Raw genomic sequence first — 25,260 nt, 5'->3', positions numbered from 1 at the left:
TGACTGTGAAAAAAGACCTTTAATTTACAAAAGGAATTAGATCATGAAGAAGGCTATAGGGTGCTGTTAATTCTGCCAGGCCACGCATGTGAAGTCTTAGAGACTTTGTGGGCATGTGAACTGTTTTCTCTGGGGTGCATACATTTTTTTTCCCTCTCTGATGCAACACAGAAAAATGCTTTTTTGAAGAAAGGGTAAAAAATCTGCTGACGATATTACTGTATTTGCTGGAAGTGTAACGCTAAACACATCCATGTAAATAGTGATAGCATTGCTAAAACTCTTTCTAATCACAGGCGATTCCCCGAGGACACCTGCTGAGGAATTTGGCTTCTGTCTTTATCCTCAAAGAAGCACTTCTTGCAGAGTTGCTTCTTTATTGCAAAGGCAGAAGTGAAGGCTTCCTCCTGTATTTCTTCAGGAACATTTTGTGGTGTGGTGTGTCCTCTTTTGGAACAGACCATCTCATCAGGGTCTTCTTTTGAGAGGAGCTGGCTCTGCTGGCTGTGGGATAGTTGGGAGTACTCTGCATCCTGCTGGTTCTGGTGATTCTTGTCTTAAGTTATAAAAGAATAAAAAAGGTTGAATTTGGAGAGTTTGAGATAGGTTATTAGCCTTGAAATGAGTGGGGCTTTTTTCTTTCACTATGGAGTATTGTTTAGTACTCTTGGCTAGATGCAAGACTAATAACACAAATGTGTTGTCCGTGGTTGTCAGAAGCTGTTGTTAGTCGAACAGTAGTACACTGCCCAAACAAAGACAAAGAGTCTTGGCTCTTTAGACGCACATGAGTGAGTGACACCTGAACAAAAGGTAGTTGCTGCATCTGAGACTACCCCTAAGGGCTAAGCTGACTTGGTTGTGTGCCTTGCAGTGGGCACATCATCAGACACCTCTGTGAAGTGAGGAGATGGTTCCCTTTGCAGGAGTTTGCTGAGAAGAGAGAGCTGCAATGTAAGAAGATGCCATTTAAAATACTTTGAAAATACTTGGAAACAGAGTGGGACTACGAGACACTTTACAGAGGAAATAGAATATTGTGGCCGGCTTGATTTCAGTCTTGTTTATTTCCATATAAAGTGGGATTCACGTCTGCTGGAGTTGTCCTAGTCTGAGGGATCAGCCTCCAACCCTTCGGTGCTCAGTACCTAGGCAGGGTCTTTTGGATGAGATTCTGTAATGTAAAATCTGGAATAACTCCCTGTCTGATCTCAGTTACATGAGTACTCATATCTCCGTTTTAGCTTAGTCATTCCTAGGACAAAATTGCTACTGATGTAAAGAAAAGTGGGCCCTTTCTTCCTGCAGCTTAAGATTTATTTCTAGTATTTCTGTCTGCTAAAAGTCTCCTTCTTGCTCTCTGACATAATGGTGACTTACCAAGCAGTGCTGTTTTATGGGCTACCTGGTTTCTTTCCTTCACAGTACAAGCCTCCTCTGAAAGTGAAAGATTTATTTGTTGATATACAAGATGGCAAAATCTTGATGGCTTTACTGGAAGTCCTGTCAGGACAAAAGCTGGTATGTATATATGAGGGAGAAACATGCGTAAGTATGGAGCTCTGTGTGGGACAGGTTAAAACATATGGACATTCAAGGAACAAGGGAGAAAGTGGTCCAGTGTCTTGGGCATACTGAGGAGCATTTCACCAACTCCATTGTGATTTCCTTATGTTGTAGTATTATGTCCTGAGCTGTAACTTAGATCTCTAAGGAAATATATAACAAGCAGGTGAAAGCAGTGTGTGATCTGTGTAAATGCTTCTACCCTTCCATTTTTTTAAGGCTTAACTTACTAATGCTCACAAAGTTCATTGAGGATCATGCAAGTTACTTTACCAAGGAAGAATAAATCTGCTAGGTTTAGTCATACTGTTTTTTCAGTCCACAAACTGTATTTCTATTTTGTCTAAGATAATTACAACACTTAATAGGTTTGCTGATGCTTAGTGATTTTGTTTTGTGTAGTTTTTAGTTTAGTTTTGGTATCTTGGCTCAGATTGCTCTAATCTTACTGCTATGGTTTAAATTGGAAGGGCCCACTTGTACATATCAGAATCTTTTTCTCTCCATCTTTCTTCCTAAGAGCTGTATAAAATTTCACAGGTCAGAAATGGAAACATCTGGTGCAAATACAAGCGACCATTTACTGTTGACTTTAGTGTTTCTTTCTACTTTAACTTTGTCAGCAAATGCTCCCTTCTGTGCGGGTACCATACTTCTTTCTGGGTACGAGGAGAGGCTTGGTCTGCAGCCCTCTCACCACGGCAGATGCACTTGTAAATGCTCCACAGTGACTGAACCGCCTGCATACTGCAGCTTGAATACCCACTGAATGTGGTCACACATTCAGAACCACGTATTTTTTAATATTAATGTAGTCTGAGGAAGCAGTGACAGAATTAGCAGTACTTCTGTGTGCATTCACACAGAATAGTGTTGGGAGCCAGACTGGAAAGGAATTAGAGAGGGATCATGGCAAACCCTAGTCTACAAACTGGACGGTCAAGGAGGAGGGCAGGGAAAGAGGGAAGGTCAGCTGGCCAAACTTGTTGCACTGGCGGTTACATGATCCTACTCACCTAGGAAAAAACCAGTGTGCCAAAGTGGAATTGCAGGGAGACAGGCACACAGCAATTCTGTGTCATCTCTGCCAAAGCGAAGGTTTCTGCCTCCCACTTTCCTGTATCTGCTAGCAACACTGCTCATGCTTGCTTCCTCATTAGGATCATTTAATTTAATTCAAGATAAAAAAATCTATTATTATAAATTTTCAGCTAAGTTTGATCCTGTGACTGAACGTGGTTGGGGAGTGATTACATGATTAATCAAGCTAGTAGATCCAAGAGAGTGATAGCATCTGGACAGCAGGCAAACTGATTGCTAATCCTGTTCTGCTACAGCCAGGGCAGGTCAGGTAGTGGAGCGCTTCACTGATCAGAAAAGATGGCAATACTTTCATATAGATAGATTTCCTCAGCTTTTCTTTTGGCTATATGTTTGTATTTTTTTAAGCTTTATGTGATGTCATATCATTTTTAAAAACAGTATGTCTCATTTTTTATAGATGCATGAATACAAATCTTCAACCCATCGCATTTTTCGTTTGAACAACATAGCCAAAGCACTTAAGTTCTTGGAAGACAGTAATGTGAGTATTTTGAAAGGCTGGTCTTATTTCTTCTCTCAATATATTTTGCAAATGTAATTAACTAGTCTAATGCACAGCCTGTACGTAAGAGGAATGTAGTGTCTGAAAGAAGTTGTGACTTACCTTAACAGCAAGGCTGAAAAGCCACATAAAAATGCACAAAGAGAACAACTACAGAGTCTAAAAAACATGGATGATATGTTCGGTTTATAAAGTAAAATTTCAACAGGATTAAAGGATCAGGAACCCAGTATTAAAAGAAAACAAAAAGAAATGCAAGTAATCTTTATGGAACTGGGTCTCAGTGGCATGACTTCAGTTACTTCAAAGGTCGATGACTTTCCTTCCTTTCATTAGAAGTATTTTCAGTATTACAGATCACGTATTTCTCTGGTAAACTGCTGCAGCAGCTGAGCATGAGTCAAAGGCAAGAGAAAATTAAATCTCGGAAAATGACATAAATGCATAATTTCTGGAAACAAAACCCAATAAGGATATAACTTTCCTCATAGTCAGCGTGGCAGTACTGCAGCGTCACTGACAGAAGAACACTTCCTGAAAACTGACACTGTTGTAAGTGACAAAGCAAGATCACAGCCTATAGGTTGAAAAGGTTCAATCCTTATCAGTTTCTCCTGCTAGAGCTTTCTTCCAAAGCATTATGGATGTGTCCTGTGTCTTGAAAGGTCTCTCTGCTCTTAAAGAGAGGTGAAAAGTAATGGTGCCAAGATAAGTCCCAGCCATTTGACATGATTCCATTACATGGTATACCCAGATCTTTCATCATGAGAAAACGAATATTGGACTATGCCATACGACGGACCCCATATTCTTGCTATACTGAAACTTCTCTTTTTATCTAGAATCTGAAATACAGTCTTGCTTCTCCTCTCTTCTCAGCTGGGAAGTGACAGCAACGTGGCTTTGCCAGCTGCTGTTGAAATACACTGTGTAGTTCCCCTTGTTGGTCCTGTGTCTCAGCCATTCCTATTGCTGCTAATTTCCTGCTTGAGAATCCTCTCTTCAGGGTTCGTTTCTGACTATTTACTCTGCTCTCATATGAACACTAATGACTGCTTTGACTTGTAGGAAGAAATATCCTTCTCAATATGGAGTGGTTGGACAGAGACTTGGCTAAAGCTCTGTAGATTTAAAAAATACATGCATGAGTTCCATGTGCACTAAATTTCAGCTCGGGAAACAAGAACATCAGAAAATCCTTTTTCATTCATTCAACATTACCACCAGTATCCTCCAGTGGCAGTACCGCCAGAAGCCATAGGCCTGGGACAAGCCAAACTAATACGGGGTTAGGGGATGGCAGCACTCCTATATGTATACCAGTAAAAGAATGATCTCATGGCATCTGTTCTGTAGACAGGAGTAACAAATAATATCTGATAGATAACAAAAGATAACAAAAACTTCTCTTACGTGTGTGTGTGTTTTTATGTCATACATTAAAAGAAAATGGCAGCTTTTAAAACAAAGAGTCTTTTTAAAGAGTAGTTGCCTTTTGGAAAATCCACCAGAAGGGACTGATCTGCCCCTAAGAGCGTAGCTCTACGTATCCAGCTAGAATTATGGAGAAATAATTTATAAGTTCTTGAATTTCTTAGCAGTTTCCCAGTTGCTGCTTTCCACCCAAATCCAGTTAAGAGCCACTGGTAGATGAGTTTTTTCCTCTCTGTTGATCAATACATGGTAGAGCTGCCGCTCTCGAGTGTTACGAGCCTATGTTGTTGCCGGGACCTCGCCATGTCACAATCTGGAACCTCTTTGCACGCGGGCCAGCCAGGAGGAGCTCTCCTTGGACACAGTCAGCCTTTTAATTGATAGCGCTAAAACAACTACTTTTTAATGGTTTTTTTGGTTCCTTCCGAATAAGTAGCCAGTATCTTGTAGCTGGGTATCTCTACTGGGGTGTACTGACAAATGTAAGCAGCAGTGGGAGAACAGAGTTGACACTGAGAGCAGCCTAATGTTAAATGCCACTTGCTCCCCATCTTGGACAAACTGCTATTAAAATGCAGTCGATCTTAAAGGTTTCCTAACCCAAATATTTTGGAGCTAGAAAAAATAGCTGAACCTTGAAGTACGACAGCTAGAGGTGTCTTCTTGCTAAGACTGAAAACTGTTCTGCAAGCCACTAGATAAAAGGTTATTTTGCTCTTTTTTTTTCCCTCCAGTTTGACCAAACTGGTTAGTGAAGTGTGGCAATGAAATGTTGGCAAAATGCCTTGGCTGCCAAGAGCTTCAGGGTTAGATATTAAAGCATAATGGGTGGAGCATGTCAGTGTGCACTTGCGTGGAACTGAGGCAGCAGTGTAAAGCGCTGCTAAGCGATTCATCGTGTGCAGAATTTCTAAGTGATAGATAGGCTGTATACGGGGCTTTAACTCAGTCTCTCTGTCCTTTGTAGTATTGACAGCTTCCTTACTTCTTCTCTGCACCATGACCTTTGCCAAAAACAAGTCTGTGTTGTCTAAGTGAATAACATTCTGGTGTTATCATGTGAAAGCAAGCTCAATGTGGGAAACTCTAGAATTTGCTTGGATTAGGCAAACCTATCCTTTGCTAACTGATCTCATCAGAGCTCTGTGACAAGCTGTGTAAAGTGAGATAAGCAAGGAGAAAGGAGATGCGTAATGAAACAGATCTAGGCAGATCTTATTAGGATTTTAATTTTTATGAGGAGCGGCTTCAAGTGATGTCCTCTTCCCCAGATTTTATCTGTATTCTGTCCAGCCTGTCTGAATTTTGCAATGTTTCAATACCTTAGACTAGATGAAGGCAGGAGGCATATCTCTGCCCTCTACAGTTTAAGAATAGGATCCACTGGAGGGGGGCACCATCTTGTTCCATGTTGGTTTGGTAGAAATGCTCTTGAGGATGCAGAACGGGGGTCATGCCTGTTGCACAGATCACGCTAGAGTTGAGCATGAGTTCAGTGAGCAGAATGGGCTGTGACCAGGGCAAATTACCACTAACACAAGCTTTTGGACTTCCTCTTTGGCCAGCTGGTCTGTGGCAGAAATATTCTGGACACATCCTACAGTTTCAGTACAAGATTTTTTTGCATTTACACTGTTTCTTTGAATTGTCTGTGATCTCTTCTACAGGTAAAACTTGTTAGCATCGATGCAGCAGAAATAGCAGATGGAAACTCCTCTCTGGTACTTGGACTAATATGGAATATAATCTTGTTTTTTCAGGTAATAAAACTTGAATACTTGAATCGTAAGTGATCTATCTTCACAGTGTTAAACTATTCTGTTGAATACTGCTTTTTAAGTTGATTTTTAATCCTGAAGAACACCTTTAAGCTTGCTAAACCTGAGTATTTCCTCCTCATCTACACTAATTTTATACCTGCAGCTGCTTTCATTTTACTGCACTGGAATTATTTTGGTGTAAATAGGAGACACTTTAGTCCCTGGTTGTTTTATTTTGACAGAATTAGAGCTTCAGATTGCTCCTTTTCCTTTTCTTCTGTGCCTTCTCAGGATTCCACTTGAGATTCCCTGGATCTGAACCAAATCCTTGGATTTGGTTCCAGGTCACAGTTTGTTTTCAATATTCTTTTCTGAATTTGGTCCAATATGGTGGACAATTTAATTTAGCATCACTGATCTCTTGAGACTTACTCAACTTGGTAGAATTCACCACTGATGTAGAGGGCCAAATAGAAGATGTTAAAGGGTCTGAGGTTTTGGAACTGATAAAATAATTGAATTAAATCTGAAATCTTATTTAGCCCCAGTCTTAGTCAGATTAAAACTGCTCCCTAATTTCCATGTGTTTTGAAAAGGACCTCCTAGACAATACCAAATTCTAATGAACAGGGAGAGATGAAGGGAGGCGTTCTGCAACTTTAAACTGGCTATAGGTTTGAAAACCAGTCTCTATCTGTAAGTTGAACTGGAGTTTCTGTCTGTGGCTGAGCACTTCAAATTAAACAGTGCTGCACAGCAGGCCAGAAGGACTCACAAGGAGAGGTGGTCCAACTAGAATCAGTCTCCCTGGCAGCAAGGAAGGGGCATGAGGGACCTAAAAGCAGCATTGTCAATAAGTTGGATCAAATATCAGTGCTGACCAAGGATAGGAGTGCTGTTGCAGGTCGCCGTTTCTTGACTAAAAATGTTTCACTCAAATGAGTTTTATTGAAGAGAAAGAGTGATTTCAGTTAAATTCACTTTTCTTTCAGGAATGTGTTTTTCGTTGTTTGTTTGTTTAATATGAATTTGTTCAGTTCAGTCTTATCTGATAGTCTTGCCCTTTCACGTCTCCTACAGTTGTTAGCCCGGCTGCTGCTGCTGCTTCTGGCTCTTAGGTCTGTGAAACAGAAGTTGAAAGTTACAGGGGACAGACCTATAATTACCTCTTAAAATTCATTTATGACCCTGTTATCTTAAAAGTATGCTAGCTTGCCTGAAAACAAACATTCAGTTCTCCATTCGCCCTATGTTAAATTGGTGTACTGCATGTTTCATCCTTTATTACAGATTAAAGAACTCACAGGGAACCTCAACAGGAACTCGTCCTCTTCCAGCCTGTCGTCTGGGCCCAGCGGGCCGGAGTCGGACACGTCTCACCCAAGCACTCCAAATGTAGAGAGAAACATGTCTGTTACAGTGAAGGATCAGCGAAAAGCCATCAGAGCCCTTTTAACCTGGGTTCAGAGGAAAACCAGAAAGTAAGTTAGTAAACTGTCACGGAAAATTGTGTTTTGCCAGCTGTCCTTTTGAAGCCAAAAGTCTTCTTTCTCTCCTGGCTAATGTGTAGATTACCATGAACTGTGGGGTCTTTTTACCTTTGAAGTTTGCAGGCGCATGGTACTGCAGCTGGGTTGATGTCAATGCACGTGTGTCTAAAGAGACCGTCTGACCTTCAAGCTGTGTACGTTGCTGGCTTCATGATTTGAGTGTTAAATGTTAACTTGCATTAATCTGCTTGGCTCTCTTTAAAACAGGATCGCTCCCTCCTCCCCTTACCCCTGACTTTTCTGCAATCTATTAGGTATTTGGTGCTACTTCGAGGGCAGGCATAAGTAAGGGTTGAACTGAAAACAACAAAATATTGGAAGACTTTAACAACTGCCTCCTAAGTTCAGCAGCTGACCCAAGAGAGCTGCTCTGTGTGCTCTAGAGTGCTTTGAGGAACAAAGTTCATATTACAATCCCCGTTTCCTCAGCATTTCAGAAGCGGAGGGAATTGCTTCTCATGAGTGTCTTTCATTTTGGGAACATTCCTTTGCTGAGCACATCTATCTCTTCTCTTTAATAAAGAACACAATCCTTTAGCCAAAGCATTTTGTGTCGGAGCGCAAGGCAGAATTATCGGCAGGTTAAGAAACTTGAGCGTTACGATGTCCTATAGTGCACGTGTAAATACTTTGCATGTATTTTACCTGTTATGCAAAGGAATGACTGCCAGAGGTTTTTAAGGCGCTTGGGCCACACAAGTTGGATAGCTGGATATTTGGCATTTTTGTCTGTTGACAGATTTATATGCTCAAATTGCCTGTGAACACAAATACTCTGTGTATAGTGTTGAGGACGCAAATTTACATCTTAAATACTTGGTCATGTGGGCCACATCATCCCTTGGTTATCTCCAGTGAAGCTGAGGTGCTCGTTGAGCAGATAAATTTGTTCCACTGAGATCTACAGTTAACTGCTGCCAAAGCAGCCTGTAGAGGAAGCACAATCTTAGTCCTAAAATAAAGCTGAGGATATCATTAGCGGGGAGATTCCACAAGGGAAGTGAAAACCAGAGCAGGCCATAGACTTTTTCAGTCTAGCCTAATGGTACAAATTGAAAATAAATAATAGGAGAAACATTGTTTTTGCAACTGCTGTATTAAAAACATAGTAACTTGATCATAATCCTTTTATCTAATGACCTATATGGAGTTTTCTATTCTAGGGCTGTATTTCATTGCAAGTGTGGTCATTGTTTTTTCCTCCAAAACTCTGGGCACCTAACACACTTGTGGTTTATACATATACTGGCCCCATTTGCATTTGCATTTGCATAGCACCATTTTCCACTACAGAAGGCCAAGTACACAGAAATGGAATCATTTATGCTTATGTTTTTAAATACTTAAGTGTTGGCAGCCTTCCCAAGATATGGCATTAAAATGCTGGAGTGCCACAGAATCAGGAATCACACAGACATTTGCTTAACATTTGCTTTCGCAAATGTTAAATGTGGTTGCTGAGTACTTGATGGCTTTGTTTTTACTAACTACTTCCTACAAGCATGTTTATGTCAATTGTTAGCCACACTGATTCAATTTGTGAATCCTTGTGTTTTATGAAAGTATTTTGTGCTTTTCCAAATCCCCAAAGATCTGAGATGTGACTGGTGTAACTGAACAACCTTACGTGTAACTTTCATGAGTCTTTGAAAATGATGAGTGCCTATACCTTGCATGTGATAACACAGCTCTCATGTAAACTGTATGTAATTCCATTTAGATACGGTGTTGCAGTTCAGGACTTTGCCAGCAGCTGGAGGAGTGGCCTCGCTTTCTTAGCTGTCATAAAAGCAATTGACTCTACTTTGGTAGACATGAAGCAAGCACTAGAGAAATCGGCTCGGGAAAACCTGGAGGATGCTTTCAGCATAGCGCAAAATAAGCTTGGTGTTCCTAGGCTCCTAGAGCCAGAAGGTAAAACGCTTACATCAGTATTGTTGGGTAGCATTCAAATGATAATGAATTTGTGAATATTGCTTTGTCATACCTACTAAAAACCTCCCAGTGGGTAGGTTGCTGATGTGATCAGTGTGTTGTGCTGATTGATAAGGAGAAAAATGAATGGGTCACTGGCCTGTAGTCATATGCCTCCAGTCATGTTTGTAAGCTGCTTGAGGGCAGAGATCTTACCTTAGTTTTAGCTATGCACACTGGTCTTGGTTAATAAGTAGATGCTTTGTGACATCCACATTACTAGTGGGCCTTAATGGGCCTCCTGTTATGCTGAGAGGTGTCTCAATGCATTATCACCACTTCATAACGCCTACAGTCTACAAAGACTTAATATCACGCCAGGATGAAATGTATGACTGCCATACCAAGGAAAATGGGTAGATACCTATTCAAATGTATTTGCATGTCCAGGTTATTCCTTTATAATACACATATATGTGTAAATATAGAAATATATGTAAATATAAGCATATATACATATGCTTATAAATACATATATAAATGGAGCTGTTTCTTGCAGTGTTTTTTTCTGCACTCTGTGCTCTGGTGTTGAGCCTTGATTTTTATAACTGAAAGCACGGTTTGGTTATTTGTGCTTTCATGGATCACCTGTTAGAAGAATGGGCCCTCCTGCTGAAAGTAAATCTCAGTGCTGTCCTCAAGATCACTGTCTAGTGACAGCAACCTATATATGCTATCAATGGAAGTATCCAGGTGGATGAAAAGTGACCCTGATCGGGGTTCACTATGCGTTTGGAAGTAGGAAAAGAACTTTTTAGAGTGCCATCAGTAGTGAAAAGGATTCCACTTTTCTGGACTTGTCAGACAAAGATGTGTGTTTGTAGTTGTTATTTCTCTAACCATGAAGGCAGGATAAAAGTCTGCAGGTCTGTCCCTCTGCAAGCCTGTGGGCTCAAGTACTTTGTGTCTGTTTCCATAGATATAATGGTGGAATCACCTGATGAACAATCCATTGTGACGTATGTGGCGCAATTTCTGGAACACTTCCCAGAGCTGGAAGGGGTATGTGTTTACTCTTAGGTCATGTCATTTTCTTCGTTTACTTTGGTATACTTACTAAAGTCAGATACTGTTGTGTTCATCTTCTAGGTCTTCTTTCTACGCTATTTAAAATAAACTGTGTGCTCTGTTTTAAGTTTTCACATTTTTGTAAGATCCAGTCAAACGGGCATTCATTGGGGACTGCTAAACTCCTTCAGGTAGAACTATACATTTAAAAATTTATGTCCAGTCATAACTTTCAGAGGTTAAACCAGACGCTACTATTTTCCAGAGGTTAAGTAAGACTTTACTACTCTGCCATATTAGCGACAGAGTAAGGCTGGAGTTTCTCTCTTCATCTATGGTTGGGCTTTGAATTTTTTTGACTTCCATCTTCTCAAGTTTGAGAGCCACAATCAGGCTGAATTTAGCAGATATTGTATCAGGCATAAGATATCAGAGGTTGAATCTTGTCCATATAGCAGTCAAATACAGTCATTGTAAGCATGAAGTACATCATGGCAGCTTAAAGGGCAGAACTTTAATGCAGACTTTATCAAAAATAAGGAGTCACTTTTGAGAAGTAGGCCCTAACAGGTACCGGTAAAGGCCTTTTGGAGAAACAGAAGATAAACTTACTGAGGAATTAAAGTACAGGAGACAGAAAATTGGAGGAAAAATATCAGGACTGGGGAAGAGATCTGCATAATTTGAAAAAGACATTTTGGAGGCTGATTGTACTTTTACACCTAGTTCAACATAATCTTTTTTTGTTTGAAAGGGTTCCCAAGGGACTCAGTGTCCCTTGCGTAGCTGGGTAATATTTTGTGCTTGAGTATATGCATATAAATCATGGTTCATACATTAAAGTTATTTCATCTCATTTGTTGACTGAAGGTTCCAGTTGATATATGTTCTCTATGGTCATTATTAGAGTTATAGGAATTAAAATTATTGTAATAATCTATTTAAGATTATTATTTTGGGTGAGCATTAAAGTTTGTTCGCATTAAGACCTGTGGGCATTTTAATAGACAAAGAGAAAGCCTACATGTATATATGTATATATACAATAATAGTGTATTGGAACTGAATAATCAAGCCAGTAGATTAATATGTTTCGCAGTAGATTTAGTGGACTTGTTAGATTTATTTTATTCCTAGGGTTTGGGATTGTGTCAAAAAAGCTGTATCAGTTGTCTCCATAGGTGCAGCAGGGAGAGATGAATATATTAACTACTGAGGAGTAGGCCTGTCTGCATTCTAATTGTCTTGTACAAGTGGCTTTCTTGAAGTTGAACTTTGTTCAACTCACTTGACTTGCCAAATTGGTTTTCCTACTTTCAAAATAAGTGAGTCATTAACTGGTAACTCACAAGGTAATGGGATGATGGGCCAGTTAGTTATTCTTTCTGTAGCATTTAGGAAATGTAAAATGCACGTAAAATGTAAAAAGTATAATTTGTCTTTTAATGGTGTGTCATCCCTTATAGGAAGACTTCACAGATCCTGACAAGGAGTTTCCAATTGAGTCTACATATGTCCGCATCAAAGACACGCCTTCAGAACAGGAGGGCAAAATCTTGATTTTAAGTGAAAGTGAAGACAATATGTATACTGTTAACCATGAAAGGAGTCATCCTGCTCCTCCAAAGGTTCATATTCATGATACCCCAGAGAGAATCCAGTCAGAAACTGTTCCTGAAAAATGTAATGGCAAAGCATTAGGCGATTCACAGGAAACCTTTGAAGAGGAGCCGAAGAGGCCTACCTCTCTGAAAATTACAGGATCTGTTAGTTTTGAATCCAGTTCCTCTTGGGAAGTTCTTAGTGATAAATTGATCCCAAGTGAAGGGGGCATATATGATTGTCCACTGAAACAGAATAATGACCTTTCTCCAGCTGTTCTGACAGATCAGAAAAATTCTGTAGACTCTTTTGAAGACTACTCTGAAGAACTAACTAGAGAGACCTCTACTGAATATGACAATGAAACTAAAAGCCTATCAGCCAATACTTCTTCGAGTCCGTCGTCTTGGACTTCAGGTATACTTACAGATGAATCCATAAATAAAGCAGAAGAGACCAAACCCAAAGCTTCAACTTTTTTACCAGAAAATACCTCAAAACAAGAAGATATGCATAAATATGTTCTTCATCTTCTAAATGAGGAAATATTGAAACTTCCAGAAAATGAACATGCAAAGCAATCTCCTGTCTTTGAGACAACAGAAACTAACCATTGTTTAGTGAATAATTCCAATCTCGAAAGCCAAGACCTATCTACACTGCAGGAAGCAGCTGATGACTCTCCCTCAGATGTACCTAAAAATCCAGAGGACCTGGATAGCTGTGATGAAGCTGAGTCTTCAGCTGAAGTGTTACCCAGTTCTTCAAAAGTATCTGTAATACCCCATGATCTCTTTTACTATCCACATTATAATGTCCCAATATCAGCAGTTTTGGATGCTTATGTTGAGCCTTGTCTTGAGGATTATGATACTAGAAATGACAAATCTTACTCTGAATCAGTAACAGATGTTTTACATGAGAAGAGGATCCCAGCACAGAACTACAGTGATGATTCTGCAGAGGCAGGTTTAGGGAATAAGCTAGGTGTCCCTCCATCAGAAATGAGTACTGAGAACCTAGAGGAGGGAAAAATGGATGCTAACAGAGACATGAATTCTTCGCATGAAAAAGAAGTGGGTTTACTAAAAGGAAAAGAGAGAGAAATTGAAAAAGATGGCAAAAAAGTCACCAGCCCTCAAAATTCCACTATTGCCCAACATCCTGAGGTACTTTCTTTTCTTATTGGTAGCATTTCTTGTGTATATATGGGCAATTTGCACCTAAACTGAATGCTTTTCATTTGCTGTATACGCTTGTTAGAGAAATTATGTAAAATGTATTTGATTTCTTGTCCCACCACACTGTTGGCCACAGCCCTCTACTGGAAGGAATGGGATTGCAGATACCTGAGGAGATCTGACATTCTTAAATGATTCTGCCTACAGAGAATAAGGCCTAATAATACTGCAGAAATGTGAATTGTACTGATGTTTTTAAAACAGTTTGAGGCTTCTGCATAATCCATAAGCCTAGAAGATTATCATAGAGGGTATTTTTAATAATGCTCTGTAATGAGATGAACAGCAAGTAATAGTGTTGATATAGAAAGGATGCAGATAAAGGTAATTTCTGTCTGAATCTGAATAAGTCTACACTGGAGGAAGAGATGGGAATTTTAGTAACTATTCTGTATATTGAATTTAGGCAATGTGCTATTGCAGCTGTTCTTGTAGACACTGATTTTAAATTTCGTCTTAAACTTTTTCCAGCTTAGTAACTTTAGATAGTGTTTTTCAGGAATAACTGTCCATTTGAGAATTTGAATGTTACTCTACATGCTGTTTGGACATGTTTTGGTCTTGACACTTACTAGGATAACCAAGACAAATTCCAAGAACCATGGCATTCATGACTTCTTATGTAAAAAGAGTTGGTGGTACTTTATAGCTCAGTGTCATCCAAAAAATTGTAAAGAAATGAATTGTTTGCTGGAAGCACTGTTTGGCTTTTCATTTGCTTTTATCCTGCTTAATAAGACCTTAGGTCTTGTACTACATGCAGTTTACCAGCTGAATACACTACACCACTAAGATGTTGGCAAGGGTGGGGAATCAATCTGGTCATTGTCTAATGGAAAATGTTTCTTAATTTAAACAGGCTGCAGTAGACCATCTAGATGATTTATCGACAGCTGTGAAGACGTCAGAAAAAAGTAGTAAAAGGAAGGAAAAAAGAAAAAATGTGATCAAAGACTTACAGATTTCAAAAATTGGGGCTAGTACTCTATCACTTGATAAACTGGAAGAAATTGCTGATTGTCAGGAATTTACCAGGTATTTCACATGAGCTCAGTCTTAAATACACCTAACCTTGGTTTTAAAGAGTGTGCCCAGACCTTTGGATATTTCTTATAGCTTTCTTTCGGGAGCAGTGTTTTTGGACTCACTGGCTCCTTTCTGTGTTGCTCTCAAACATGTCAAGCAATTCAGTGCCAGTGGACTTGATTTGACCTTGCTATGATTTGTTTTGGTTTGTCTAAGCACACAAAACCAACTAGAATGCCAGAGCATTTTGAACATAGCTGTGTTCTAACTGTTTTTCCAAGAAGGAGTTTTTTGTGATGTAGATGAAATAATTGATTATGAAGTCCATGGACTATGAGTCCACTGAACTACTTTACTCAATTGATATTTCTTGGCCTTTTTTTCTATCTGTGAAAAAGTGAATGAGACATTCAGCTAATTTTACTCTATTCACTTCTGTTCCCTCTTACCTTCTGATGTGGTCCTTAGGCAATGTGCTTGAGTGAGACATGAGCTGTAATTTGTCAGTGCTTGTCAGTAAACCACTCTAATGAATTTGAAAGAATCTGCCTTCAAAAACCTGTAACCTCCTTCTTCAAGCTTTCTTTGCCCTGGAATGCCTTTCAATATTTTTTAAATGGTAAACCATAAAATTGGTAAGTTGGGATATAGTCTCACTTAAATGTGAATGATGCCAAAGGTGCAAAACTCTTACTGAATACTGTTTTTCAGAAAAGATTCAAATTTGGGCGTTTGGATTTTTATGTCATGGGTCAGATTTTCTCAAAGCTACTGTTTATAATGTCGCCGATTAATTCAAATCTATATTCTAATGCATGTAGGAATGCATATTTGTGGTTGTACATAACCTAAAACTAACATATACAATTGCAGAGGCTCTCTTTGAAGTCAAAAGCAACTTACATGTATTAATTTAAAAACTTTTGCCTTTATATGCATTTCAGAACTAGTTATAGTGATTCCAGCATTTATCTCCGAAAAAGGTTTCCTAATACTTCTGAGAAGGTAAGAATATGGAAATTTATCTTTTTATCACTATTTCACTATTTGTCTTAACTCCCAAAATTCAAATACTGTATATATAAGCTCTCTATGTAAAAACAAATACTCCATATATAAAGCTGTATGATAAACACAATAGCCCTACAACTTCTCGTAAGTTTAGTGCCAAAACTGGGAAGCTTTATTGAATTATCCCAAATATATGTAACTATCCCAAATACATAGTATAGTCAAAAATATGTGTATAGGAACTTTATTGAACCTTGAACAAACCTACAAAGGAGTAACTAATACTACGATTAAATCTATTGTAATTTTTAGGCTTACTTTGTCATAATTACGTAGCTGCAACTTTTCACTTCTTTGAATCTGCCTTTGTTTGCTGCTCCAGTTTCTTTTAGTTTGTACATTTTCTGTATGTATGTAGGCATCCTTGTCACAGTCCTGGCAAAATGCTAAGTTTCTCTTGAAATGCACTAATCAGAGCTGAGCTCTTTACCTGTCGTTTGTAGTAGTAGTAGTGTATTATACTAGTTCAGCAGCAACAGCTAAAGTAGTTCAGCTGTAATGTGAAACTACATCCTAAAAGGCAGATGTAATTCATACTAGTTTCTTGAGCACACATATACAACTGAGGTCTGGATGCACTTTTTAAAATGTGAAGGGGAGAGGCAGCAACAGCAGTCTGGCCACACTGAGCAAGGATAAGAGTATGTCTCTTCCCAGCACAAAATAAAATTCTAACCTTAGCGTTTAAAGACATTTTGTCATCGATGTTTAATGAAATAGAAATTTCACGCAAGTGCTTTAGTCTCGTAATGCTGCCAGTGCTACTAGAAATATATGTGATTGAGGAGAGTTGTATTCAACTGAATAAAAAGGAGAGTTTTATTCAACTGAATAAAAGCAGTTGAAAGCACAAAAATTTTGTTTTTTCACAACACTGTTTTTCTTTTTTTGTGTATCAGACTGACATGGTGGATGTCCAGGTGGGAAATAAATTTGAAAGCACCACTTTCATTTAATCTGAGCAAATGTGAGACATACTCTGCACAGAATGCATGCAAAGCATGTCCTTGTGAGACATTGAATTTTATCTTTTTATAAAATATATTTCTGTGTGTTCCCGTATATATGTGTGCTTGTTTATTTGTTTAAGGAAACCTCTGGTGAAAATGAGCAGAAGATGACAAATGTGGGTGAAAAGCTCATAATCATCAGGTGAGTAATTTTTATGCAGATAAAGCCTTTTGCAGGGAATCTATAACTTCTAGGTACTTCTAACAGTGCTACAAAGGGAAATGCAAATTAACTATAATGGTGGAGATCAGACTGGAAATCTTGTGTACTAGCATGAAGTCTGTATTTCTCATAGATGTGAGATAGAAAGCTTGTTTGTTGCTAGATCTCACCTTGACTAAACAGCTGGGTTTTTTGGCTTGAGCTGCTTAAGTAAGATTTCAAGCACTTTCCTCACATGGCGGCCATTTGAGACCAAGAAAGGAATGGGAGGAGTTCAAATATGAGGCCCTCTGGCAGTGCTGACCAAGACTGTTGTCAGGTTTGCAAGACTGTTGAGACAATGTATGGCACGGTCAGTGCTAGAGATAGATGATATTTCAGCATAGTTCTGTTAGAACACCCATGAGTTTCCATAGTTTGTATGTGTGGCCAGCTTGGACTTAGTGCCTCTAACTCAGATAAAGCTCATTTGCATTTTACCATATGCGCTGGTGCTATAATGGTGCTGAACGCAAAGCATGTATCCCTTGTGAAGCAGGTCTTGCACCACCATTGAAATGGTGGTTGCAGCTAATTGCAGAAAATACATAAAATATTACCAGGGTCCATTGTCCTAATCTCAGTTATGCTCCTTGTAAAAAATATATGAATAGCTGTAACAGTTATGCCTGTTTGCAGACTACTGATATTAAGCAAGTTTTGTCTAATACTCAGTAATATATCCAGTATAAGATACGAGTGAGCAGGATGCCCTAAGCCAGAAAAAGGACTTGTTCAAATAGGCCGATTTTCTCCAAAGGTAAATTCAAGAAAGTAATGATCCCAGAGGGTGATGCATATGGCATTGTAATATAAGTGTACCATCTTACACCATTTAGAATAAGACCTCTCCTTATCTTTGTGAGTGCTCAGTAGCGCTGACAGAGTCCATAGGGCTTTGCCCTTATGAACCGCAGCTAGAATTTTGGAGCTGTCCTTGAAAACCCAACTGCTAGTTTGTTTCTGGAAGCCTGGGGCTTTGTCTGTTTAACATTTTGGGTGTCTGACATAAGAAGCTATAAAAGTAGCTGATTTGGGGAAAGTAAGAGAATGCCTTCCCTCTGCAAGTCTAATCTATCTCTACTCTCAAGTCAGGTACTCAAACAGTGTAGAAGAGAAATGGTAAAAGTGTAATATAAGCGTTGGCCAAAGCTATGTTTATAGTTCTGAAAATAAAAGGGTATCTTTTTGACAGATGGGAATTGGCTTATATCAAAAGAATTTACTATAATGTCATAGAGTTAAATACCTGAGAACTTGTCCAGAGTTTTCAGAGTAAGAGCTGTGTATTTTGGCTCATAAGGAGCCTCATAAGGCTCGTAAGGGCAAAAGCCCATTATGCACTTCACTGCCTAGCTTGGTCTGCAACTGATTGGATTGAAACGGTTCATTAAACTGCTCTCCTTTAGTCTGTCTTCTGGTCTTTACAGTGCATGTTAACAGTGGTTTGTTTTTGTGTTTTTTGTTTTGCTTCGTTTTGTTTTGGCTGCCTCTTATGAAATTCTGTCCTGTCTGTTTTCAGGAAGAAAAAGGACTTGGAAGCAAGTGAGACTCCAGCACCGACTCAGCAGAGTCTGAGTGTTGAACAACGAGAGCTGTTCTACTTCATTGTTTTCCTCTGGGCGCTGGTCTACTGCCTTTTACTTCTTCCACAACTTGCCAGCAACAGACTTTGATCTCTGTGAGGTGTGTGGAAAAATAAAAGATGGTGGTCTGATTGTTTTGTGTATCTGCATATGAATATGTTCCTTCAGGTGAAGCACAACTGTAAATGTAGGACCTGATATTTGTGGTTATTATCAGGTTCTCCTCATTTCCTCTACTATTGTGCTATGATTGTGTCTAAGCACATTTTATATTATGACAATTGTGTAAATATATATAAAACACTGATTTAGTAGATGCGATTTTGTACATTTGTGCCTTGCTTTATAATATGCTAAATAAAAATGGATAATTATCAGTAGAAATATGAACAAATCAGAGCTCCAGTCTTCAAAAATGATTCTTCTGGCTTCATTTCCTGAAGTAGAGCCCTACATCTGTGGAAGATGGGTGGTTTTTGACTTGCCCATGAATCTGGCCCATGTGAAAGGGCAGGTCTTGAAATGTTCTTTCACATTTTTCATTGAATTTTTTGATAGAGATGGAAGTACTGAATTTGCTTAACCTAGGATACTGAATATAATTCTAATGGCCATTCAGCAGAGTAACAAAATCAGGTTGGTTTTAATCTGGGGAGGAGAGTTTGTTTTTCAAGAACTCAAATTCATTGTTGTCCTGCACCTGTCGTGTTTAATTTGCAGTAACAAAGTGGTGTGGAGAAGTGTGAAGAACATACGTTCTAGCTGCTTCTTGGAAGATTATGGGGGAATCCTTAATCCAGACTCTTCTGTAGAAAATACCTGAAGAAGTACTTTTTTTGTATGTTATTGATGGTGGCCATCTTTGAAAAGGTGTTAAAATGATTAAGCTTTTTGATCAGGAACAGATGCCGGTATTTTGTTTTTTATTTTTTTACAAAGGTACCTCCCCACTTCTGAGGCCACATCTGCTTCCTTTTCCTTTGCGTCTTTCACTTACCAGATCATACAAAGATTTCTTTCTTTTGAAGATATGAAAAGTAATAGGCTACCTAATTTGTTCAGGCAATGTTGAAGCACAAGTCCATGGTAAGAGGATTAGAAATATCATTTAGGTGCCCAAAACAATAAAGGCGGAAATGACAGATGTAAAACTTAATACAGAGGAATGTTGACAGCCTCTGTTTACTGTCTAGTACAACTGAAGAAACTTCTGTGACTTGTCCACAGACACAGTTGTGCCACTTAGGCATCTTTTAATTTTTATTCAGATCAGTGATCACTTTAGGATATTATACTTAAGCATTTTAGCCAGAGAAGGAGAGAGAAATCTTCAAATTCAGTTTGATAGCAATAACTTTCGCCCTTGTGCCACTCTTCATAGGCTCCCTTGATTTATGACAACTTTTTCTGAGCCTTGGTGTCCTATTCTCTGGTTCTTGCAAGTCTGTTGGTCTTCAAGAGGAAGTATCTGGAGCTGGATTACAGCCTCTTCATAGAACATTAAAGCTACCACAGTTAAATCAAGTAAAAGAATCTCCTTCCGTCTTCTTTCCTTTCTCCTAAGCATATTATTGTAACGAGGAGGTCTTTGGATATCTCATCTAAACAAAAAACTGACGTCCATACAGAGTAGAAAAGTGAATGGCAATGCATGGATGCTGGCAGTTTCATTACACAATATTTTCTTCCAACAAAGAAGGAAGAGGAAGCCCAGGCTTTTCTTTCTTCCCTCCCATTGACGAACAGTGACTGAAGCAGTGAAACGAGCAGTTTAAACGTCAAACAGCGTGCAGCAATTGCCTTGATCATCTCACTCAATGTTTAAACTGAAGTGTCCTTTCCCATGAAGAGACGGAGATCGTTTCTTCTGTGAAAAACAGACGAAAATAATTCTAGATAAGTCCAGTATACTTGGCATTTAGCTGCCTTCTATATTTGAGGGTTTTTTGTTTGGCTGGTTGGTTTTTTGCTCTAACAGAACCAGTCTACCTTACTCAGCCATGCCATGAGTAAGAGGATCCAGAGTAAAGCAATAAAAGTGATTATACTGGTATAGTCAGCTGTGGATGAAAAGATAGCGAACTGCTTAGGAGTTTTGCCATTAGCTGGAACTGCACAATGACACCTGCATAAGCAGCAGCTCTCCCCACTTAACAAGATGTGCACTTTGAGTTTTAAGCCTGCATCTATTCGAATTAGCGGTTCTTCCACAGTGCAAGTTCCTATCTCCCATCCCAAATGCCCTATTCTGAAAACATAGTGCTTGATATTGGACTTTGTGTGCCTTTCTCAGCTTGGAGTCTAAGATCCTGATTGTGAAACACTCACTGTGGCAAAACCTTTTGTTTTTAACTTGCTTGCTAGAGGAGTGTCTTCAGGTATCTGAGGTTTTAAAGGCTGGTGGTCAGTTTGAGTGGTCATGTATCCATCTTCCACCAGGATTGTGCCCTGTCTGAATAAGGAAAGTTCTTCTGAATAAAGGCCTCATTTTCTGATAAGTGCTGAGCTTGAACTGACCTCATTTGATATTTTGATTTAGAAGCAGAATTCAGATATGTAAGGGTGCTGATCTGTTAAATCCCTTTCTAAAACCAGTTCTTGTTAAGCAAACACAGGTAGCAGAGCACTGTGAAGTGTAAGTGTTGGGAAGTGCTTGAGGATCTCTAGATAAAAGGTGTTTGATATTCACAAAAGCACCGTTAAAGAGTATGAGACAACTATATTAGGCTGGTTCAATGTTATTCTAGTACTGTAACTTAACTGCAACGTGTTTTATTGCAATTTTATAGCAAGTGCAAGAAAAGGAATACTATTCAAGATGGAAAACCCCTAAACATGTATGGGGCACATGCTTATAGAGTGGAAGAACTGAATTAAACAGTCACAAATTACAAACTGAAACGAATGTAGCCTTTGCCAAATTGAAGGAAATGATCAAGATGAGGATAGGGCAAGTACAAACTACAGTAAAAAATGACAATCACTTTTCAATGCCGTGAATATTTTTGATGGATTGAGCTCTAAAATGTATTTTTATTGAGTTTCTAGATTGTAATGAATGTGTCTACAGAATTTTATGCAAAGCTTCAGAGTTCGGCTGTTTTAAAAAGAGATTTTTTTATATAGCAGTGATTATTTTATCTATATATTTAATAGAACTGTAAAACCATTTTAAAAGTACCTGTAAAATTCTATGTATGTGATATGCTTATTTATTAATTATGAATAATGAATATAAACATTAAGCTATGCCTCAGTTGCATCATCCTTTTGGAAACTGGAAATAGGAGATTTCTTAATGATCAGCACACTAGAAAAATATGGGAAAGGATCAAGTACAGTTGCGTGATTCTTAATGCTGCATAGTAACATATCATTTTATGATGTTAACTTTCAACTACAGTTGCAAAACATACTGAGTGATTAAGCTATTTTTTTCCCTTAAATTCACTTCCTAAGGCTGAAATTTCTACATGTTGATATTTGGTATCTAAACACATTTAAATCCTCTGCAACTTCTCATGACTGTCTGTTTATTCTAGCTCAGTGTGATTGACTTCTTTATCCAAGTAGTGTCCCATTGAGTTTACTAGAGTTTTCTGCACTGATCCCCATAGGATCAGAGCTTGAGACGATGTGTTGAGCCAGTGTAGATGCTCTCATACTCAACCATCCAGCAAGATAATAGTTATAAGATGATAGTGCATTATGACTTATGCTAGCTTTAAGTACTTGGAGTCCCTTCTTCCCAAACGCAGACTTGAATGCATCCAGTGATGTGTTCCGTTCCTTGACTTCTGTGGAAGTCAATGATGTGACCCATCTGTGTGCTACGCACACACTACAGGAGCTGGCCCTGCGGTGATTTAAATCAGCTTTAAACACGTAGGCCAGGAAGTAGCTGAAGCCTATGTATTGCCATAGAGCTAGATCCCAACAATTACAACCTACACAAACAGTGCCACTGACTTCAGTTAATCCCTTTCTATGGATAGGATTTGCTTGCATAATTTCTGTAGGATCAAGCCCTTATTCTTTCTAGCAAGTTAATATGTGCTTCCATGTTTCATTAAGAGAGCAACGGGGGGAATGAATGATTGGAATACAATAGTAAGATCACTGCTTGGAATACGGCTGTGAAACCTTTCCAGTTGAAGGCTCTTACCCTGATAATAGGTTGCCCACTTTGTTTTTAATTGGGCTAATAAACAGTGAAACTGAATGGAGGACCTCCCCTTCCCAACTCCGCCAAGTTTTTGTATTTCCATGTTGTGCAGTTATAGTCAGGTAAATAACATCAAATTCGTCCCCTCTGCATACCACTGATAATGCTAATTTAAAGCTGCCCAGCTTACAGTTTTTAATGTTCCAGTTTTGCATAGAAACAGGAATTGTATTAGAGGTTTTTTTTTTTTTTCTCCAAAAGCACAAAATTGCTGAAGCTATTTAGGCAAGAGGTTAGGATTTATATACACCTTCAAACAATAGGGAAAAGGCGTATTCTGAAGAGGATAGCTTCCTTCCTCTGTCCATCTCTTGACACACAACTCTATAGCCCACAGAGGGCTGATGATCTCCCTTAAGTGAGAATTAAAGGACTGTCATTTAACCCTTTTATTCTCAAGTGCGATGTCTGTTTCGAGGTCATCATAACTGAAATTGTGGAATATCAAATTATTTCTTTCTTCCTCTGAATGTGAGATATGGAAAACTTCCTTTCACCTCAGTGGCATTTTTGAAGACTCCTTTCCAGGCAGCTGCTACTGCTGATAATGGAAAATGAGAACTGTGTCATTTTCTCACCAGCAGGGGAATGTCTAAGTTTATGTGTCTGGAACATAAAATTGGACCCTGGGTGATTAATATACTTTTTTCTTTATGATAAGGTTAGAAGGGGCAATAACAATAATTAACTTTACCTCTGTGAGAACTACTGAAACATAACATTCCAAAAAAGGTTAGTTTCTGGCCTTCACTACTGTGTTCAGGTCATGTAGTATTTTATTCCCAAAGTAGCTTCATTGCTTTCACTGGGCATTCCAGGAACCTCACTGATACATGGAATATATTTGCTCTGTGTCCAAACAACAATTCATAAATGGGGTCCTGATCCATGGTTATTATTAGACTATAGCAAATAATCATGTATTTAGTTAGAAACGACTAGTCTGACCTTAAGTAAAGTAACTTTTAAATTATGTGCTGCTCATTTTTTGAGAATAATGAAGTCACCATTTTTTAATACTCAATAACTTACATAAATATCTCTATATCTGTTGTAATCAGATAAATTCAACTTCTGCTCTTATCTTGAATAAAACTTATCTTAGTTGGCATACCCCTTCATGATACTGTATTCTTCTGTGTAAATGCTGAAGAAACTGTTTCACCCTTCTTGCTAATGTTCTGCAGTTAAAATTTAACTTGTAAAGTGCTTGTGTGCTACAGAGTTAATGAGGGACTGTTACGGTGAAGAAATCATTTGTAAGTAAGGAATGTACTATTTAAAATACATGCTTCTCTTTGACAAGTGGTCAGGAATGATGGTTATTTAAATGAGATAAAATGCTAGGAGGATTTGAGTGCTATCAGAAGACATACTGAAGAAGGCAGATTTTTGAGTACTTTGAAATACATTTCTTCTGTATGCTCTCAATCAGAGGTATGTATTGAATGTTTGCACTTGTTGCTCAAAGCTAATTTTTGTGAGAACGAAATGTATACTTGTGTATAGCTGGTATAATAGAAAACAAATTGTTTTTAGAAATTGTTACTCTGTAATATGAGTAGTATTTACTAGTGAATAGTTCCACTTTATTTTATAAAATCTCCAATTTTGAAATAAATGGACAGGCTTCCTTTATATAATCTGTTATTTGTGGTGGGTTTGTCCTTTTCCTCCAAGAACATCTGCCCAGATGTATTCACCATTTAGCAGAAGGAAGATCTCAGTAAACAGAATGAATTCATAAAGTTCATTGTTTCTGCACCTACCCAAAAAGAGACTTTTAATTTTAAGGAAAGAATCTAAACTTTTTTTCCAATCAACAAACAGAATGAGCTTCAATTTTTTTTATAGAGGTGAAGATTTATTTATTTATTAGTGCATAGAAATTGGCATTGTATAGGTGATCCATGGGAAAGCTTAGAAAACACAATTGTGTTGTATTATACCGTTCTCACATTATTTTTTTCTGACCTGTTTCTATTTAAGTGTCTAAACGTTAAGACTAGTGGATTAGTAAATTACTAGACACAATACTGATTCATATTTACTGTGTTCTCCCCCCTACACCTTAGTTTCCTTTGAGGTATATAAGCAAAGGAAAACACTCAAAATACAACAGAGATGCAGTACAGTTTAGAATCAGACCTATGATCTGTTTCCTAAAAGATATATGTAAATTGGATAAACATAGAGGAAGAAAACAGTGCGTAGAGAATGGAGTTAGGAGTGCTTCTTCTCTAATTCAAATTAAAGGTTGGTGGGTATCATACTTCAGGAATTGTAAATGTTCTTGGCCCATCGTAATGATATTGGCCCATCCTCCCTCATATCGAAGGCTTGTAGGCAGTAAGAGATTTCTGATAATGCTGTTGAGGATTTGGCATATTCGGGTCCAG

At 38.5% G+C, this 25,260-nt stretch overlaps 1 protein-coding gene across 4 annotated transcripts in view; it reads left to right on the top strand.

The window, feature by feature from the left end:
- The window catches only part of CLMN (calmin), an 80,086-nt gene extending 55,582 nt beyond the window's left edge, over positions 1-24,504 (top strand). Inside the window, exons 3-15 of one of the 4 annotated variants that reach the window (XM_068946962.1) lie at positions 1,426-1,521; positions 3,068-3,151; positions 6,274-6,366; positions 7,657-7,847; positions 9,637-9,830; positions 10,810-10,892; positions 12,365-13,669; positions 14,601-14,776; positions 15,712-15,772; positions 16,738-16,758; positions 16,929-16,990; positions 18,573-18,736; positions 19,357-24,504. In XM_068946962.1, the coding sequence (XP_068803063.1) occupies positions 1,426-1,521; positions 3,068-3,151; positions 6,274-6,366; positions 7,657-7,847; positions 9,637-9,830; positions 10,810-10,892; positions 12,365-13,669; positions 14,601-14,776; positions 15,712-15,772; positions 16,738-16,758; positions 16,929-16,990; positions 18,573-18,726 (2,520 nt within the window). In that variant the 3' untranslated portion in view covers positions 18,727-18,736; positions 19,357-24,504. Of the gene's footprint in view, positions 1-1,425; positions 1,522-3,067; positions 3,152-6,273; positions 6,367-7,656; positions 7,848-9,636; positions 9,831-10,809; positions 10,893-12,364; positions 13,670-14,600; positions 14,777-15,711; positions 15,773-16,737; positions 16,759-16,928; positions 16,991-18,572 lie in introns of all 4 variants that reach the window. The other 3 variants (XM_068946964.1, XM_068946961.1, XM_068946963.1) reach the window with 3 other exon arrangements.
- Positions 24,505-25,260: the final 756 nt, after the last annotated feature.

The sequence above is a fragment of the Struthio camelus genome, chromosome 5 (assembly GCF_040807025.1).
Source record: "Struthio camelus isolate bStrCam1 chromosome 5, bStrCam1.hap1, whole genome shotgun sequence".
NCBI classification, from domain to species: Eukaryota; Metazoa; Chordata; class Aves; order Struthioniformes; family Struthionidae; genus Struthio; species Struthio camelus.
The sequence above is the reverse complement of the archived record's forward strand: the minus strand, read 5'-3'. Positions and strand labels throughout refer to the sequence as shown.